General features: G+C 59.1%; 1 protein-coding gene across 7 annotated transcripts; it reads left to right on the top strand.

Moving 5' to 3' along the window:
- The first annotated feature begins 1,814 nt into the window (after positions 1 to 1,814).
- Positions 1,815 to 16,523, top strand: ETV4 (ETS variant transcription factor 4). Of its 7 annotated transcripts, none has more exons than XM_075561891.1 (13): positions 1,815 to 2,021; positions 2,485 to 2,593; positions 2,738 to 2,831; positions 3,049 to 3,096; positions 9,990 to 10,043; positions 11,586 to 11,712; positions 12,286 to 12,450; positions 12,663 to 12,931; positions 14,590 to 14,649; positions 14,824 to 14,892; positions 15,085 to 15,257; positions 15,483 to 15,584; positions 15,760 to 16,523. In XM_075561891.1, the coding sequence occupies exons 2-13, from the start codon at positions 2,534 to 2,536 to the stop codon at positions 15,982 to 15,984; spliced, it is 1,446 nt and encodes a 481-aa protein (XP_075418006.1). In that variant the 5' UTR covers positions 1,815 to 2,021; positions 2,485 to 2,533; the 3' UTR covers positions 15,985 to 16,523. The 7 variants fall into 7 exon arrangements, with proteins under 7 accessions (XP_075418006.1, XP_075418003.1, XP_075418002.1 ...); XM_075561888.1 differs by having other exon boundaries at positions 1,816 to 2,021; positions 14,590 to 14,664; positions 15,760 to 16,522; XM_075561887.1 differs by having other exon boundaries at positions 1,817 to 2,021; positions 12,193 to 12,450; positions 15,760 to 16,522.
- Positions 16,524 to 17,089: the final 566 nt, after the last annotated feature.

Raw genomic sequence — 17,089 nt, 5'->3', positions numbered from 1 at the left:
GAGCCCAGAGCCAGAGAGACACCCTGAGAGAGTACCCCTGCCAGCGTTCCTGGCCTGGAGTAGCCCATTAGCACTGTCTTCTAGAAGAATCCTCTGATCTCCTGCCCCATTAGTCTTGGCCCCAGGACACATGCTCCTCCCAGAGCTGGTTCCACCCAGCCCCAAGCTGCCGTTTGCTGAGACTTGTCTCCCCTTCCTTCCGTGGGCAGGGTTCCCACTAAACTCATTAGCATGCTCTTGGTTGTGTCTCTTCACTGACCAAACAGGTCAGGGGACCCTTGGAAACATGAAGCAGGTTTAGGGGAGAACTTCACAGAGCCAAGTGAGACCTCCTCCTGGTCCCTGGCCTTGAAGCACTCTGCATCCTCAGGGTCAACTAAATGAAAGACTTTCTCCCATGGGAGCTAGGCCTGAACGCTGGGAGGGCCTGACCGCGCTGACAGGCTATTCCAGAAGGCTTCCTGGAGGAGAGGGGCAATAGACATACATGAACCTTAAAGAACATCTCAGCAGAGAAGAGATGGAAGTGTATTATCATTTGATCAAAATTATCTCCTGGAGTGCGCCCTAAACAGGTGCCAAAGGTTCGGTGTTCTGACCTAGTACTTGTCCTACTTCTGACCCTGGCCAGCTGAAAGACCTTGGACTGATCATCTCCTCCTGTCTCCTTTGCCAAGTGGCAGTGTTAGACGTGATGAACCGGGAAAGCACTCTGCCGCCCTGGGGCCTTGGCCAGTTCCTGGGTTGATCTCATAGGGTCAGGAAGCAGAACCAGAATTCTCATAAGCATGCACAGACTGTAGAGCCAGGGAATTCTCTTAGGGGGGGAACCCCCAGCTGCAGCCCCAGCAGCTCAGCTCTCATCAGACATCTGTCTCAGTCACAGCTGCTTGCCTGGCACCCAACTCCTCATCTGCCACAGTGGATGTTTATTGAACGAAGAAAGAGATGAATTGAATGGGATGCCAGGGGCCGGTGACTGGCACTTGGGGGCTTTGGCGCATGAACACTCCATGTTTGATCTCGCGATAGGAGGGCGGTTGGCAGCGGAGCAGGAGCTGCGCTTTCAGAAATTGCCCATCCTGGGACCTCTGGTTTCTGCTGCCTTCAGTGGAAAGTGGGTCACAAAACAGCTCGGCAGCACACAGACCTGGAGGGGAAGCCTGGATCTGGAGCCAGCTTACATTGACTGGGCGCCTACGGTGGGGTGGGTCAGGTGTTGTCACGTGTCCCAGCGCCCCCAAGGCTACACAGGACTGCAATGGTAGGGGGTTTGGGGTTCGTAAATCCCAGCTGGAGCAACTCACTGTACCTCTCTGGACCTTCTTTTAAAAACTCTGTGAAATAAAAACAATAGCCTCACTCCGTCGAGTTACGGGAACGTAAAGAGCACGAGGAAGCGGAGCGCTGCACAAATGCTAGTTTTCATTGTTTCTCCTGGGCACACTGGCCCGCACGCCTTGCCTCCCCCAGGGCGCACTGCAGACGTTCACACTCCCACAAACACGCCGATGGAGGGGGCGGAAGGCGCCGGCCGCAGGCGCTCTCCGCTCTCAGACCCCGGCAGCCGCCTCGCGGGGTCCTCGGCTTAGCTCGCGTGCTCGAAGCTCTTTATGAATGAACGCCGGCCGGAGGAGTTTATTTTTTTATGAATGGGAGCTCGAGCAGTGAATGAAGCCCGGGGCCAGCCCCTGCCTCCCCATTGGCCGCCGCGGCTGGGAAACTCCGCCCCCCGCCTCTCCCGTGCGAGGCTTCTGATTGGCGGGCGGGCCGGCCCTGGGGTTTCATTCACAAAAGTCAATGAAACAAAGGGAACGGCCGGGCCGGAGGGGGGGCGACCGAGGCCGGGCGCAGGAAACGCACCAATCAGCTGCTCCCCGGGGCTCACAACTGTCTGCTACGCCCGGAAAACTCGCGGGTGCGCGGGGACTGGGGCCCGGCCGCCTCGCTCCGGCCTAGCCCCGCGGCCCGGGGCGCGCTCGGGGCCCCCAGAGGCTCCTGCTCCGCCGGCCCAGCCCCAGGTGAAGCTGTGGGAGGGGAGGGAGGGCGCGGGGCTGTGGTCCTCGCCACGGCCACCCTGCCGGCCACCCTCTCCCCCGCCCCCGCAGCGTCCCGGGCGAGGGTGGGCGGCACGGGGCTCGCCAGTGGAGGGGGCGCAGAGTTGGGGGCGCGCGGCTGATGAGCGCCCGGGCCGCTGCTCTGCGCGCGCGCGCACACACACACACACACACACACACATTCACACACGCGCGCGCGCGCGTCTTATGTAACTGAGCCGGGCGAGCGGGGCTGCAGGACGCAACCCAAGGCGCGCCCAGCTCCCGGAGCAGGTGGGACCTCGTTTGGCGGGAGGGTTTGGGTGGCGCGCCGGGCGGAAGCCTCTCCGGTGCCCGAGCGAGTCCGCGAAGTTTCGTCCTGGACCCTGGGCCGGCCCCTCCCCGCCCCGATCGACTCTGAGCGAACGCAGCCCACCCCCGCCCTCAGGTCTCTGCCCCCGCGCGGGGCCCGGGCCGCGGCCGGAGGGAGCGGCCGGATGGAGCGGAGGATGAAAGGCGGATACTTGGACCAGCAAGTGCCCTACACCTTCTGCAGCGTGAGCGCCGCGCGGCCTCCGCCCCGCCCCCCTCGGCCCCCGCGGGGTCCCTGCTGCCCGGCCCTTGGGTCACCCGGGGACCCCAGCCCCGCCCCGCAGACCGGCGGCCTCCGGGTGACTCGGGGCGTTCTCCTGGTCCCACAGAAATCGTCCGGAAATGGGAGCCTGCGCGAAGCGCTGATGGTCCCGCAGGGGAAGCTCATGGACCCCGGGTCCCTGCCGCCCCCCGACTCCGAAGGTAAAGAACGCGGCGGACGAAGCAACACCCCTGGCCCCACACGCACTCCGGGGGGTGGCGATCGATGTCCCTTCCCGGTCCCCCCAAAGACTAGCCGCCCGAGGGTCTTTCTTCTCAGCCCCGCGTCCCAAGTAGGGTGGCAGGGTCGTGGCCGGGCTACTGGGCACCCCCCTCCCCCATCCCCCCTCACCTCCTCCAATTCCACTCCACCCCGCAGACCTCTTCCAGGACCTCAGTCACTTCCAGGAGACGTGGCTCTCCGAAGGTGAGTAGTTTTGCGGCCTTTTCTGCGGTTGGTCCTAGGAGGCCCTGGCGTTGAGAGCCTGCCCTTGCTGCCCATCCACTTCCTCCCCTCCTTTGGTGATCTCAGGGGGGTCCCGAGGCCCCCTCTCCACTCCCATGCGCCGCCGCTCTCCTCGTTGGTAGACACTTAGATTGATATTTATTTTCTCTTCCCTGAGCCAGACTTGTGTAACTAGGCCTGGGGATGAATCAAACCATTGTGTGGGGTATTTGCTTATTTGAATGGAACTTGGCCCCGGGCCCGTTTTCCTGGTTGAAATTTTCATTTGCGAAGTTTGTTTGGCAGGAGCCGCCTGGCCGGCCGAGGTGTGTGTTAGATTGGGGGGTGTATGGCTACGATGGGGAGAGATGCCGAGTTGAGCAATTGATTTGTTAGCTATCTTCGGGGATTGCCAAAACACTGATTTCTCCCATACCTTGCCACCTGGCTTCCCACACCCCCAGCCCCCAGTGCCGACTGATTTAACATCTGGAGCTAAAGAACAACAAAAATTTAAATACTTGTTTTCTGATGCACTTCAGCTACTGGGCTCAGTGCCTCCTCCACAAACAGCCTTGATTGTGATTCTAGTAGAGTCACTGTCCACTCCCCCTTTCTGTGGGCTGGGGGTTAGCCACTGACCTGCTGGGGTGGAGTTGGTGGCTGGGCCTTGTCTGGAGGGGCAGTGCTCTCTCTGTGGGGTCTCCTAGTTGGGTTCTTTGGTGTGTGTTGGTGGAGCTTTAGAGAATCTCTTTATGGCAAACCTCAGAAAACCAAGAGATGCAAACCCTGGTCATCCATCTTGGGGACCTCTTCCTTAGACTCTTGTCACCCCTTCACCTGGGGACCTCTCCCCCGGGATTGCTTTCAGCTCAAGCCCAGCTCCTCCTCAGCACCCTATAGCAGGGTGGGGTTGAAGGAATAGACTCCTGGGTGAGATCCTTTGGCGGGGAGACCCACTGTCTTGGTCACGATAATATCCCAAAAATCTGGGAAGAATGACTCGTGACCAAAAAAGGTACTCGGGATGTTTTGTGGGATGAACGGCTGACCAACTGGGTGGGTGGGTGCTGGAGGGATGGTGGGCCTTGTGCAGCTCGCCACCAGCTCTGCCAGCCCAGCGCGCCCCACTCTGAGTTGCAGGCAGAGCTGTGCCCTGCTCACCCCTCTGCAGCCGCTGAGGTTCCGGAGGAGCAAAGAACACCCGGGTGTCGGTTTCCCTGCTCCCTCAAACACTTCCTTTCTCAGCCCTGCTCTCTGCCAGGAGCACCAGGCTGTGTCAGCTGTCCGACCTGTGCTCCCTGCTGTGGGCAGCCCCTGGGGCTGGGGGCTGAGCTGGTGGCGCAGAGGTTGGCTTTTTGGCAGCAATTGGACTGTTGGTATTGGGTTATGGAAAGGGAGGGGAACAAAAATGCCCTCATCTCTTCTACTTTGGAAGCCCCACCCCTTAGGGGTGGGGGTCTAGAGACTGTCCTTGGGTCCATCTGTGTCACAGTGTGACAGCGTGTGTGAGTGCGAGCGAGCGGGTGTGACAGCTGCTGCCCTGGGAGTCCCTGCACATTTAAGTCCAGTGGGTGCGGAGGTGGGGGTGGGGACCGCAAGGCTTTAGGTGTGTGTGTGTGTGTGTGTGTGTGTGTGTTCTGTGCTGGAGCCTCCTTGGTTCCTTCTGCTTCCTTTGGAGGGAGCTAGCTGCTCCCGGGTTCTCAGCTGGCAATGGCTGGCCAGGCCTGAGGGGGGGATGCTGAGGCCGCTGGCTCTTTCTCGCTCTCTCTGCGGAGACAGATGCAGCTGCCGGGGCCATGTCCCCCTGCACCATCCCAGAGCCACCCCAGCCTTCTACCCTGTCTCTTCCCACCAGGTCAGTGACCCTGGCACCCCAGAGGGCGCTCTGGGGTGGCAGAGAGGGACTCGATCGTTTGGAAACTTGCCAATGGTGAAGTAATCGGGCGGAACGAGGGGCTACAGCCCAGCCTCCCTCCTGAAGCTTGATTTCTCCCGATAGCCCCCGAGAAGCTGTTCTGTCGATAGCCCCCGAGAAGCTGTTCTGCCCCCGTTCCGAGAGCAGCGATGGGTCCTGGCAGGGTGGGCGATTCTGTTGGGGATCTGGATGGCTAGTCCGGGGTCCGGGCTAGAGAGGTGCGTGCATGGTTGTGGTTCCCAGGCCGGTGCTTTTGGGGTGACAGGCGTGGGGCTTGGTAGAGGTGGCTCAGACACCTTTGGGGTTGGGTTTTTTTCTAGAAAGAGGTGAACCAGCAGGGCATGCCTGGCTCCGGGTGCCTGGGGCCTGTGGAGCTGCTGGAGAAAGGACGGCTGATGCAGACAGACAAACCCAGGCTCAGGCGGGCTCAGCCCAGGCTGCGGCAGGTCGTGGTGGTCACTGGTGTGCTGGTTTGGGCCAGGGGTTCCTCTCCGGGCTGCTCGGGAGCCCTTAGGAACCCTTGGGGACAATGATTTTGGGTCCATTTGGTAGTAAGAGACATGAGTGTCCTTTGTGTGAGGCTGAGACCCAGAACCTGGAGTTTCTAGATTCCCAGAGGCTAAGGGGGTGGGGTGGGGTGGGGGGAGGTTTTCTGGGGCCCTTGAAGCTTCTGTCTGCTGCTGTGCGTGCAGTTGCTGAAGATGCACCCCACGCCCGGGTACGGGGTGCCTTTCTCTCGGAAGGAACTAATCCGGAGCTTGCATCAGCTCCCCAAAGGTGTGGTGGGTCTGTGCTCTCCCCAAAGGGTAAGAAGCACTGCTCTCAACCCACCCCACAACCTCCGCGCGTCCCCATCCCCTTCTTGTTGGCTTTCTATCTTCTATTTGCGGGTTCAAAAAGAGCCCCTGAGTGCAGACTGGGTGCACTGCATTGGGGCTCTAGTCACCTGTTTGCTGTCAGTTCACCTACCAAGCGGGAGTGAGGGAATTCAGGGATGTGTGAATCCCGGTGCAGCCTGTTGGTGGGGAGAGATGGGGTTAATCCCCTCCGCTGCCAGTCTTTTCTAGCTATAAGGCCTCCTTCTGCCACCTCCCCTTCCCAGAAGGCTCCTGGGGACCAATGTCCCCCGCCATAGATGGAAAACTGGTTCCTTCCAGGATGGAGGCTGCCAGGGTGGGGGCAGGGAGAAGGGTGAGAGACAAGAAGGCGACAGACAGACACAATGGAGCAGAAGGTTCCAAGAATGCCTCCCTCCCTCCCCCTGCCTAGGGACAGCCTTGAGAAGCCTCTCTTGCTGACGCCTGGACCCTAGGGAGGAGAAAGGTGATGGGGCTGTCTGGTGTTGGTAACTGGCCTCTTGTGGGTGGGTCTTGCGGGTTGCCTATTCTAACCTCCCAATTCTTCCACGGCCCTGTTGGTGGCCCCTGTGCCCCTCTCTTCTGCCCGTATGAAGATTGTCCCCTGAAACTCACTGTCTCTGGGCGTCCTGCCGGCCGACACGCTCATCCCCTCCTTACTCATCTGCCATCTCCCTAGTGGCTCCCCCTTAGTGCCAGGATCAAGCCAGGGACACAGGCTTTGGCAAAACTCAGCCAAGTCAACAAATAAATAGAGTGGCGTCCGCTCAAGACCAAACATGGTCATTGAAAATCGCCTGCTCTCCAGGAATGCACAGCCCGACGTTCCGGTTCCAATTTCTATTTATGCTTGTCGGTTTCTGTGCTTGTCGGCAGTCTCTGGGCACTGAAGGCTCGGTCCTGGTCCTGTTCCTTTGTGGGAGGAGCTGATCAGGGACCAGGCTCCTTGCCACAGCCCATTTTGGCCCCAGTTGATCTCCCTGAGGCCCTGGGCAGAGGATGGTGCCACCTCTTCACGCGTGATGGGCGAGGGGGATGTGGCTTCCTCTGGGGACTTCTGAGGAGTGGGGTTCTGGTCAAGCCCGCAGGCCTGAGTGGGGAGGAGAGGCGAGATGACCTGTGGGGCTCTGCTCTTGGCTTTGGGTGTCATGTGAGCTGCCCACTGACGCCAGCAGAAGCTCCCCTCAGCCCATTACCTCAGTGGAAACTGGCGGATAATGAGATCCCCAGGGGGGGCCAGAGTGCGTCAGCCTCCCCCTACTTCTGCACCTCTCCTGCCCTTGGGACCTTCCATGCCTAGGTAACAGGGAGGGGAGTGTTGCTCGCCCTGCTCTCATCACCCCCGTCCTGCCACTTTGGGGGTCCGCCTACTTGATTCCGCAGAAGGCATGGCCGGGATGGGGTGATCCTGGGCCTCCCATCCTTGGGCAGCTTGGACAGGTTTTGAGCCCCTCCCTTTACCCAGCACTCCTCAAACACACCTATGACGGCTCCAGGAGTACTTGTTAAAAAATGCTGGTGCCCGGGCCCACCCTGGCCCATGGAATGCAGAGCGTGGAATCTGTATTTCTGACCATCGCCAAGTGGTCCTTCCCCGGGGCCCGGGTGGGAATCCCTGCCTTTGTGCCTTTGGGCGCCTGGGAAGCTGTGTGCTGGCTGAGGGTTTCTGTTCCTTTTTGCCAAGGGCTTGTCACATCCTACCGATTTCTTGGATCATTCTAGAACTGGTTTGTGCTGGCTTTTCATGAGTTCTTTAGCGGCGGGTGACGTCAGCCCCCACTCAGGACAACTGTGTGTCAGAGTGGGACCTGCGCTGTCGGGTCGTCAGTGGCTGATTGTTTGGAAATGGATCACCTGGTCTTTCCTCTCAGGCACCTCTGGGTGGACTTGAACCTCCAACCCCTTTCCGTGAACCACTGGGTCCTTTGTTTGCCCCACCCAGGGCCTCGCAGCCTTCCAGGAGCCTCTTTTTTCAATGTACTTGACACCACAGATGCTTAAAGCCAGTCGTGACGAATCCTGCTAAGCAGTGTATCAGGCCAGGAGTGTCTGATGAAAGAAATGTGCTTTTCCCAGAGAGGCCTAGCCTGTCGTGCCGCCTGCTGGGCAGAGAAGGGGCATTCGGGCAGGAAGGCCGGGTTGGTTAGGAGTTTTTTCTTTCTTCTGGTTCCAGGCCCACCATGCTGGCTCCTGCCAGGATGAGAACCAGCGGTGATTATATGTTTATCCTCTTAAAAAAAACAAAAACAACTCCAAACTCAATTGCCATCGAGTCGATGTCGACTCATAGTGACCCCAAAAGTACCAGGTAGAACTGCCGCTGTGAGTTTCCGGGACTGTGACTGTTTACAGAAGTAGAAAATTAAAAACTGGCTTTATTCTCACCATCATTCAGTAACACGCCAAGACTCTCCCTCTGGCCAGACCCTGCTCTGAGGGCAGGAATTCCAGAGGAACCTGAAGGCAGACTCCTGCCTACAGGGTTTTACTTTGCAGCAAGGGGAGTCGGGGAGACGACAAAGATCCGGTCAATACACGTTAAGTTTAAGTTCAGGCGGTGCCACATGCTTGGCCGTGGTGAGGAGGGGCGGCCGACACAAAGCTAGAATAGAGCCGCAGGCAGGAGCATTTTGGTTTGGCTGCCTCAGGAAAGCCTCTAAGAAGGTGATAAACGAGCTAAGACCTTGGTGGCAAGAAGGGGACCCCCCAAAAAACCCTGCCCCCCAAACCAGGTCAAGCTCTTGGGAAGATGGAAGGCAAGGCATGGGGCAATGTTGAAGACTGGGTCTGAGATGAGACCGCCAAAGAGGGACAGGTGGGGGTGGGGGTGGGAGGTGATCCCTGCCAGGTCGTGGAGGCTGGGGGTGGGGTGGCTGGGGGAGAATTTGGATTTCATTCTAGTGGAGCAGGTGGCCACCAGAGTACTTGACAAGAGAGGCGGGTGAACTTGATTTCTCTGTTTAAAAGATGGTGCTGACAGCTCTGTGAGGGGAGAGTGGACCTAGGGCGTCCTGGTAAAAGGCCGGGGCTGGACTCCACGTAAGACGCCAGCCACTGCGGCCTGGCCTGGAGTGCACCCAATAGACTAGGGGCGCGTCGTGGTCCAGGTTAGGGATGTGGGGCACTGAGCCGTTTGAAACTGCCCGGTCATTTTCTCCTCAGTGAGCCTCCCATTGTCCAATCTGAGAGAGTCTCTGGGGAACCTGTGTCCCGCCGGCTGCCGGCTGGGGATTCTGGCTCCATGGGTCTCCCCTTGACTATCAGGAAGTTCTTACAGATGTCCACCCTTCCTGCTGCAGTCTCTAGAGAGAGAGACAGCTGGGCAAGAAGGCCAGAGTCAAGGGAGGTGCTTGGCTGGCTACCCACCTGGGAAACCTCACTCTGAGGAGCTCAGGATAAGAAGTTAGCATCCAGAGTGGGGGTGCCTAGGTTGGAGGTCATGGGTGAGCTGCTGTTCTATTTTAGCCTTCCTGCTTAATCCCCCAAACCCAGCTCCACCCATCTGGCACCCTGGGAGTGCTCCTCAGACTTCCCAGAGCCCTCCCCTCTCCCTGGGGCACATCAAAGGGACTGGGCACCCAGAGCTCAGCTGCCCCTCTCCCCGGCCCTCTTCTTTCACCTTCTTCAACCTCCCTCCGTCCTCCCCATTACACCTTCCCCTGTAACCCTCTCGAGTGCACATTCGCCTGGGAGGTTGTTGACAGTGCATTTTCCCTGGCCCAGCCCATTTCTCCTCGTGATTCTGCAGTCCCTAGACTCTCAAACTCCTGCCCATCCCAGATGTGACTGCTGTGAGCTCTGTGGGGCGGGGCTATCTTCACTTCTGAAAAAACGGAGGGAAGAATAAAGACAGAGCAGCAAGACAGACCCTGGAATCTGCTCAGACAGGTTCTAGGAACAGGCAGGCTCTGTGGGCCTTCCTTCCCTCCAGGGTCTCTGGTGGGTCCCGGACATGGAGGACATTAGGACCTGGGGCAGAGCTGCCTTCAGACTATTGTCCCCTTCTGGGAGGGTGCTAATCTGCTGGGCTGGGACCATGGTGTCTGAGGGCCCATCTCCAGGCTCCCCACCCCAGACTCGCCCCTGACTTCTCTCTGCAGCTCAGGTACCAGACAGCGATGAGCAGTTCGTTCCTGATTTCCATTCAGAAAACTGTGAGTAGAGGGCCCTGGGAGGGAGGGGGTGGGAGGAGGAGGGCAGGAAATGAGTCATAGGGCTGGAGAATCGCTGGGATCAACTACTTGCTCTCTCCTAAGGCAAAGAGTGAAGGGCAGGGCTCCCTGTAATTCTTTTGGGCTCAGAGACCCAGGTAGCCACTGGAGACCGAAACCGTGGTTCCTACCTGAGACTTGCCCCATCTGGCTGTGTGACCTTAGATCAGACACCTCCTCTCTCGGAGCCTCAACTCCTTATCTGAGTTAGGAGGGGGCTCTGCCTCTAAAGCAGCTTTCCTGGGACCAGGGTGAGTTTGCTCAGAGGAGACACTTGGCGCTGTCTGTAGATCTTTTGGATCTGTGGGGTGTGTGAGTGGGGTGCTGCTCCTGGCATCTAGTGAGGAGAGAACAGCCCCCACCGTAAAACAGAAAGTCTTGGGCCCTTATGTCAGTAGTGCGGCCGCTGGAAACCCTGCTTTCCTTCCTGTCAGGTACTTGGCCCTCCAGTGCCTTCGCTGGTGAAGGGGGCACAAAGCATCGTGCACAGCACCCACCCAGCCCAGAACCAACCCTTTGCTGCTCAACCTACTGGCTGGGCCATGTTCTTCACAGTTAATTGGGAGCATGTGTATGATGCTATCCAGCCGACATTCATGTGGGCCAATAGCCAATCTTTGCCAGAAACCGAAAGATCCTGCGTAGCCCCAAGCAAACATTTCCCTCCCTGGGAATGCTCCAGGCCACTCAGGAAAACCACGGGTCCCGGGCCGGAGGTGCTTGCTCACATGAAGATGTTTTCTGGACGTTGGCTTTACATTCAGTGTTGAACTTTCGACAGTTTCTTTGGGTTCATATTAGACGTTAAAAAACGAAAACACTGCCATTGAGTCAAGGCCGACTCGTGGTTTGGCTGGTGCGTGCAGCTAGGCTGGTGCGTGCAGCTAGGCAGTATGTCAGCAGCCATGTTGTTCTCAAAAGCGTCTGGCTATGGAGCTTAGAGTCCCTCAGGGAACACACACTTGCTGCCGTTCTGACAGCGACCCTCTAGGCCCTGGTCGAACTGCCCTGTGGGCTTCCAAAGCTACACCTCGCTGCACCAGTAGGGCCTCCTCTTTCCGGACGGCGGGCAGTGGGTTCCAATGGCTGACCTGGTGGTGTGGGAAGCAGCCCAAGGCATAACCACGACGTCACCAGGGCCCCTAGAGAGTGAGTCCCTGAGTGGACAAATCTCGACCTCGCTCGGCTGGCCACCAGCCACAAGGTGGAAGCGGGTTTTGCGTCCCACCGGAGCCCCCTTGAAGAAAGTGAAAATCCCACCACAGGTCGACACGGAGATCCTACAAATGACATTATGGGTGTCCTCTGGGTTGGGGTCATCCCAATGGCAATGGGTTCGGCTCTTGGAACACAGAACCCAGAGAAGGGCTGAGGCTGTACCCATCCCCCAGCTGGTCCTCAAAGGACACACATGCTGGGAAGCCATCCCTCCCCTCCCGTGACACTGCTCTCGCCCCTCTACCCCTCTCCTCTCCCCTGTTACAGTGGCTTTCCACAGCCCCACCACCAGGGTCAAGAAGGAGCCCCAGAGTCCTCACACAGAACCCGCCCTGTCCTGCAGCAGGAAGCCGCCGCTCCCCTACCGCCATGGTGAACAGTGCCTTTACTCCAGGTGAGCCCCCGCCAGGTCTGGGGGAGGGGGAGCCCCTGAGAATAAAACCAAAGAAACCTCACTGCTGTCATCGAATCAACGCCAGAGGACAGGGTAGAGCCGCCGCTGGGAGCTTCTGAGATGTTAACTGCAGATGCTTACAGGAATAGAAGTCCCCATCTGTCGCCCTGGGAGCCGCTGGTGGTTTTCGAACTACTCACCTTTGCCAACCGCAGCCCAGCTTCGTAACCCCTACGCCCCCAGGGCTCCTGGTCCCCTGAGAAGAGGACAAAGGGGTTTCCAAGCTGCAGTAGTCTAGATGGGCAAGGCTGAGGCAGAGGGTTGCTACTGGAGCCTCCTATTGTCCCGGTTTGCCCTGGTTTCCCAGGGGTTCTCGGGGGTGGGGCTGGTGGTGGTGAAATGGACCGGATGGATGAGAGAGTGGTCACTTAGGATGGAGCCTGTGGCTTCATTGCCAGCACCCTCTACCTCTCCCCACAGAGACCCCGGGACTGCACTTCCCTGGGGAAGGAGGGCTCAGAGATGTTCGCCCAGCTGCTCTGCCCCTCACCCCCATCTCCCCTGCAACCCCAGTGCCTATGAGCCCTCCAGACAAGTCACCATCAAGTCCCCTGCCCCCGGTGGCCCTGGACAGTCGCCCCTGCAGCCCTTTCCCCGGACAGAACAAGAGAGTTTCCTAAGGCCTCCCGGCACTTCCCAGCACCCCCCTGCTGGCCACGGGTACCTCGGGGAGCACAGGTAAGGAAGCCAGCCAACCTGTCAGCCCAGGTCTACCCAGTTGGCCCTCAGTCCCTGAGCTCTCTCCACCTGTCCACAAACACCTGGGAGCGGGGAGGGCAGGAGGAGGCGACACCGACCCCCCACCCACTTGAGAGCCCACTTGGCACCCTTGAGGAGGAAGGGCTGATTCAAGAGTCTCTTCTTCTCCTTCTCTGTCCAACCACCTCCAGCTCCATCTCTCAGCAGCCCCCGGACATTTGCCACTCCTTCACGTCCTCTCAGGGAGGGGGCCGGGAGACCCTCCCAGCCCCCTACCCACACCAGCTCTCGGAACCCTGCCTGCCCTACCCCCAGCAGAGCTTCAAGCAGGAGTACCACGACCCCCTGTATGAGCAGGCGTGTCAGCCGGCAGTGGGCCCGGGTGGGGTCAATGGGCACAGGTACCCAGGGGCGGGGGTGGTGATCAAACAAGAACAGATGGACTTCGCCTACGACTCAGGTAAGCGATTCCGCAGGGGAAGAGGATTTGGGGTCAGGGTGGCATGTGAGCCAGCGAACACGTCGTTAACCCTACGTCTGCCCCGCACGATTTTACCTTCCCAGCATCCTTCCATCTCCCGGTTTGTGCACCCGGCCCCCCCATGCACGCTGCTTCAGAGTCAACGGAATTAGGGGGTTTCAATCATCCAAAAACCAAACTGCCGTCGAGTCAATGCTGACTCATAGTGACGCGCGGTCCCCCCTTTTGGTTTTCGAAACTAACTTCACGGGAGTAGAAAGCCCAGCCTATCTCCCTCGGAGCTGCTGGTGGTTTCAAACTGCCGACCACGCAGATTGCTGCCCAACAAGAGTACCCTCGACGGCTCCATTACACGTTCAGAGCGAAAGATCTGAAGCCTGGCCCTCAGGCGGCACTGCTTTCTAACTGGCAGTTGGGGGTTCATCTCTTGCAAAAACCAGAACGCTGGGCCAGAGCGTGCACTTCGGGAATTGGGGGATACGAGGAGCTGTGCCCTTGGTCCCGTTCCCCAGAAGAAGCTTTTAAAAAAACACAAAGGGAGTAGAGTGAAAAGAAACAGCCGGGCTCAAAAGATCCCAGTCGGGACAGGATGCAAGACTAATGGGGCGCGGGAAGTCAGGCTGGATGGGACAGACTGCTGTAAATACTGGTTCTTACCCCTGCCATTCATAAACAGCGTCGTGTTCTCAGCCAAGGCCAAGGCTTGAGAAAACCAAACTGAGTTCATCTACCAGCCTGCATTAGGGAGTCCGGGTGGGGGTGGGGGAATTCAGAGATTAGAGTTGGCTAGAATCTTAGAATCTCCCTTTTCTGGGTGTCTCGGAGCTTCAGGGTGGGTGTCTAGGGGTTTCAGGGGGCCTGGCATGGACAGCAAACCCCTGAGCCAACAGACCCAGAAGGGTGGAACCTCAAGGCGGATGGCAGGGGAGGTGCTAGCCCTGACCTTCAAAGGCTTTGGGGGGGGTGTCCTTGAACTCCAGCCCCTCCCCCTCGGCTTCCTCCGAATGGAGTCAGGAATTCCATTCACAAAATGGAGGCATGAATGAGCCCACTCTCCCGCCTCCTCCCGGAGGTGTCGGGTTTCAGCCTCATTCATCGGTGGGAGTGGAGGGGGAGGGCCGGCCCGGGCTCAAACTTGGAAGGGGGGTTACGCTCCCGCCTCTGGGAGGAGTGGGGAGGTTTCCAGCCTACAGAATGGAATGTACTCTGCTGTCAGACCTGCAAAAAAGGTGGCTAGACCCCAGGGAGTGCCCGTGCGCGCGCGCACACACACACGCACCCGCGCACACACATGGCTGGGAACCTGACCTGCTGACCGGACGCTTGTCCATTCCGAAGGAGGCTCAGGCATGGACACTGAACCCCTTGCCCGGAGGTTCAGCCCTCGCTCTGCACTCAGGAAACAGCTGCTCCCTGGCATCTAGCCCCCGGTGGAACAGCCCTGCCCTCTGCCCAGGCCCCTAGCTGGGGGCTCCACCTCCACTCCCTCTGGGTGAACTTCCCCTGGGATTTGGTGGTGGGCAGGCAGCTGGGAAAAGAGCCCAACTCTCCGGAACACAGGCTGGCAGGAAGAACTTGAAGGGGGGTGGGATGTGTGTGTCCAGCCACTTAGCCTGCCACCTCTTCTCCCTCCCCAGATGTCCCTGGGTGCGCATCAATGTACCTTCACACAGAGGGCTTCTCTGGACCCTCCCCAGGTGACGGGACCATGGGTAAGGGAGCCCCTTCCCTTCCAAGTCCTCTGAGCAGTAGCAGCGACAAACCCTGCTGAGGGGAGGGAGGGTCTCCTTGGCCAGGAGCCCCTCTGGACTGTGGGGCCTCCTTATCATTGAGTCACCTAGATCTAAGGGGTCCCCAACTTCCTCCCCAAGGCTACGGCTATGAGAAACCCCTCCGACCCTTCCCAGATGATGTCTGCGTCGTTCCGGAAAAATTCGAAGGTCAGAGAAGTCACTGTGTGAGCGCATCGTATGCGAACCCTCTGCCCCCCAGGAAGCCCCCTCTGCTTTTCACCCTGCGGGTTTGGCACCTGGGAAGGCCCAGGAGAGGGGAAAGGTTCCCAGTGGGCATGCAGGGTTGATGGGGGGTTTCCAGGGGGCCGATGACCCCACCACCCACCTCGTCTTGCCCAGGAGACATCAAGCAGGAAGGGGTCAGCGCGTTCAGAGAGGGGCCGCCCTATCAGCGCCGTGGCGCCTTGCAGCTGTGGCAGTTTCTGGTGGCCCTGCTGGATGACCCCGCGAATGCCCATTTCATTGCCTGGACCGGACGGGGAATGGAGTTCAAACTGATCGAGCCTGAGGAGGTGGGATTCTCCAGTGGCCCTGCCCCCTCGCCAGCCGCTTTGGGCCCTGAGAACATGGAGTATGAGCTGGGGTGGGGGGGCAAGGGTCTCCACTGACCACCCTTGCTGGGCTTGACCCGGGCTGCGGGCGGCTGCTAGTGTGGCAGAGCCAACAGCTCCTCCTGCCTTGGGTCCCTCCTCTGAGCTAGCACTGCAGGCCCGCACTTCTGTTTCTTCTGTCCCTAGGTGGCCAGGCTCTGGGGCATCCAGAAGAACCGGCCGGCCATGAATTATGACAAGCTCAGCCGCTCACTCCGATACTACTATGAGAAGGGCATCATGCAGAAGGTCAGGGGGCAGGGCGAGGGCTTGGAGAGCAGTCCTCAGCAAGTAATGACCCAGGCAGCAGGGATGAGATACTGGGGGGGCTCTGCACCCCAAAAAGTGCCAAGGTGGATGGGAAAGATGGGGGCAGGGACGGGAAGAGCGTGCCTGTGAGCACCAGGCTGACCTCTCCCCGCAGGTGGCCGGCGAGCGTTACGTGTACAAGTTCGTGTGTGAGCCCGAGGCCCTCTTCTCCCTGGCTTTCCCGGACAACCAGCGCCCAGCTCTCAAGGCCGAGTTTGACCGGCCGGTCAGTGAGGAGGACACCGTTCCCTTGTCCCACTTGGACGAGAGCCCTGCCTACCTCCCTGAGCTGACGGGCCCTGGACAGCCCTTTGGCCCCAAGGGTGGCTACTCTTACTAGCTGCCCCCTGCCACCCATGGATACTGTCCTGTGTACATAGAGGTGAATTTGGCGTTGGGGAAACCCTGACAAAAACCCACCGATGTCTCTCGGACAGATTCCCACTGTCCCATGGGCTCCCCATGGGGCACAGGAGGGAATGGTGTGGAGAAAGTAAGTCTCAAAAGCCCCCTGGGGTTTTTCACCTTTACCCCAAGGGAGGTCAGCTCCACCTCTTTAAGCCCCACCCTACTTCACCACAGAGGAGAGCTTACTCTGTTCTGGGGTGACAAGTACCTCCCGTTTATCCTGATGTGGGGAGACCCTTGAACCCTGCCATCAGTCCCCCTTCAAGCTGGGGCTCTGGAGGGTCCCAGTTATCAGTTCTTGGTGCTGTCCATCGAGGCAGGGGCGGCTGCAGATGGGAACCTGGGATGGTGGGGGGCTGGGAGCTCGGGTCCTTACTCCAGGGAGGCACCTGCTTCCTCCTGGGCCCAGGCCTGGAACCCCCTCCACATCTGCCAGGCCCTAATAAAGGCCCCTGTTTCTCCTGTGAATTTTCCTTATTTGCTGTGGTGGGAAGAGGCCCCCACAGTGGACAGAGCTCTGGCCTTGGGGCAGACAACAGGTGTTTGAAGCCAGACCCTGACACTTCTCTGTGATTTTGTCTTTGGAGCAATGGGTGCTGTGCCCCTCAGATGAGTGTGTGGAGACCCAGAAATAACCCAAGGGTGCTTTCTTGCTGACAGGGTCCAAGGCCCCAGTGGGAGTGCTCGGGAGGCTTCCTCAGCAGGGTCTTGGTCTGCCTGAGGGATGCCCATTCGGTGATCACATGCTCCTCGGTCTGTGCTGGCTGCCGTCCTAGGAGGGCAGGAGTGGGGAACACTTAGGTTTTCATGCCCAATTTGGGGCGAGAGAGTCCTAGGAGGGTGTGGGAAGCAGCATGGTGGTGCTGTCTGCCTGAAGGGGGAGAGCATGGCAGAATGGGCAAGTCCATGCCGACTCAGTGACCCTACAGGAGAGGGTAGAACTGCCCTGTGAGTCCCTGAGACCTTGTTTATGAAAGTAGAAAGCACTTTCTCCTGCGTAGCAGCTGTTTTTGAACCACTCACCTTGCAGGTTGCAG

This window comes from Tenrec ecaudatus, chromosome 10 (assembly GCF_050624435.1).
Source record: "Tenrec ecaudatus isolate mTenEca1 chromosome 10, mTenEca1.hap1, whole genome shotgun sequence".
Lineage (NCBI taxonomy): Eukaryota > Metazoa > Chordata > Mammalia > Afrosoricida > Tenrecidae > Tenrec > Tenrec ecaudatus.
Note: the sequence above shows the minus strand (reverse complement) of the source record. Positions and strands in the feature narration are given on the sequence as shown.

Coding starts and splice junctions, on each gene's coding strand:
- ETV4 (XM_075561884.1), top strand. CDS start 2,534: ATGGAGCGGAGGATGAAAGGCGGATACTTGGACCAGCAAGTGCCCTAC. Junction 12,932..14,589: donor GGACTTCGCCTACGACTCAG/GTAAGCGATTCC, acceptor CTCCCTCCCCAG/ATGTCCCTGGGTGCGCATCA. Junction 15,585..15,759: donor AGAAGGGCATCATGCAGAAG/GTCAGGGGGCAG, acceptor CTCTCCCCGCAG/GTGGCCGGCGAGCGTTACGT.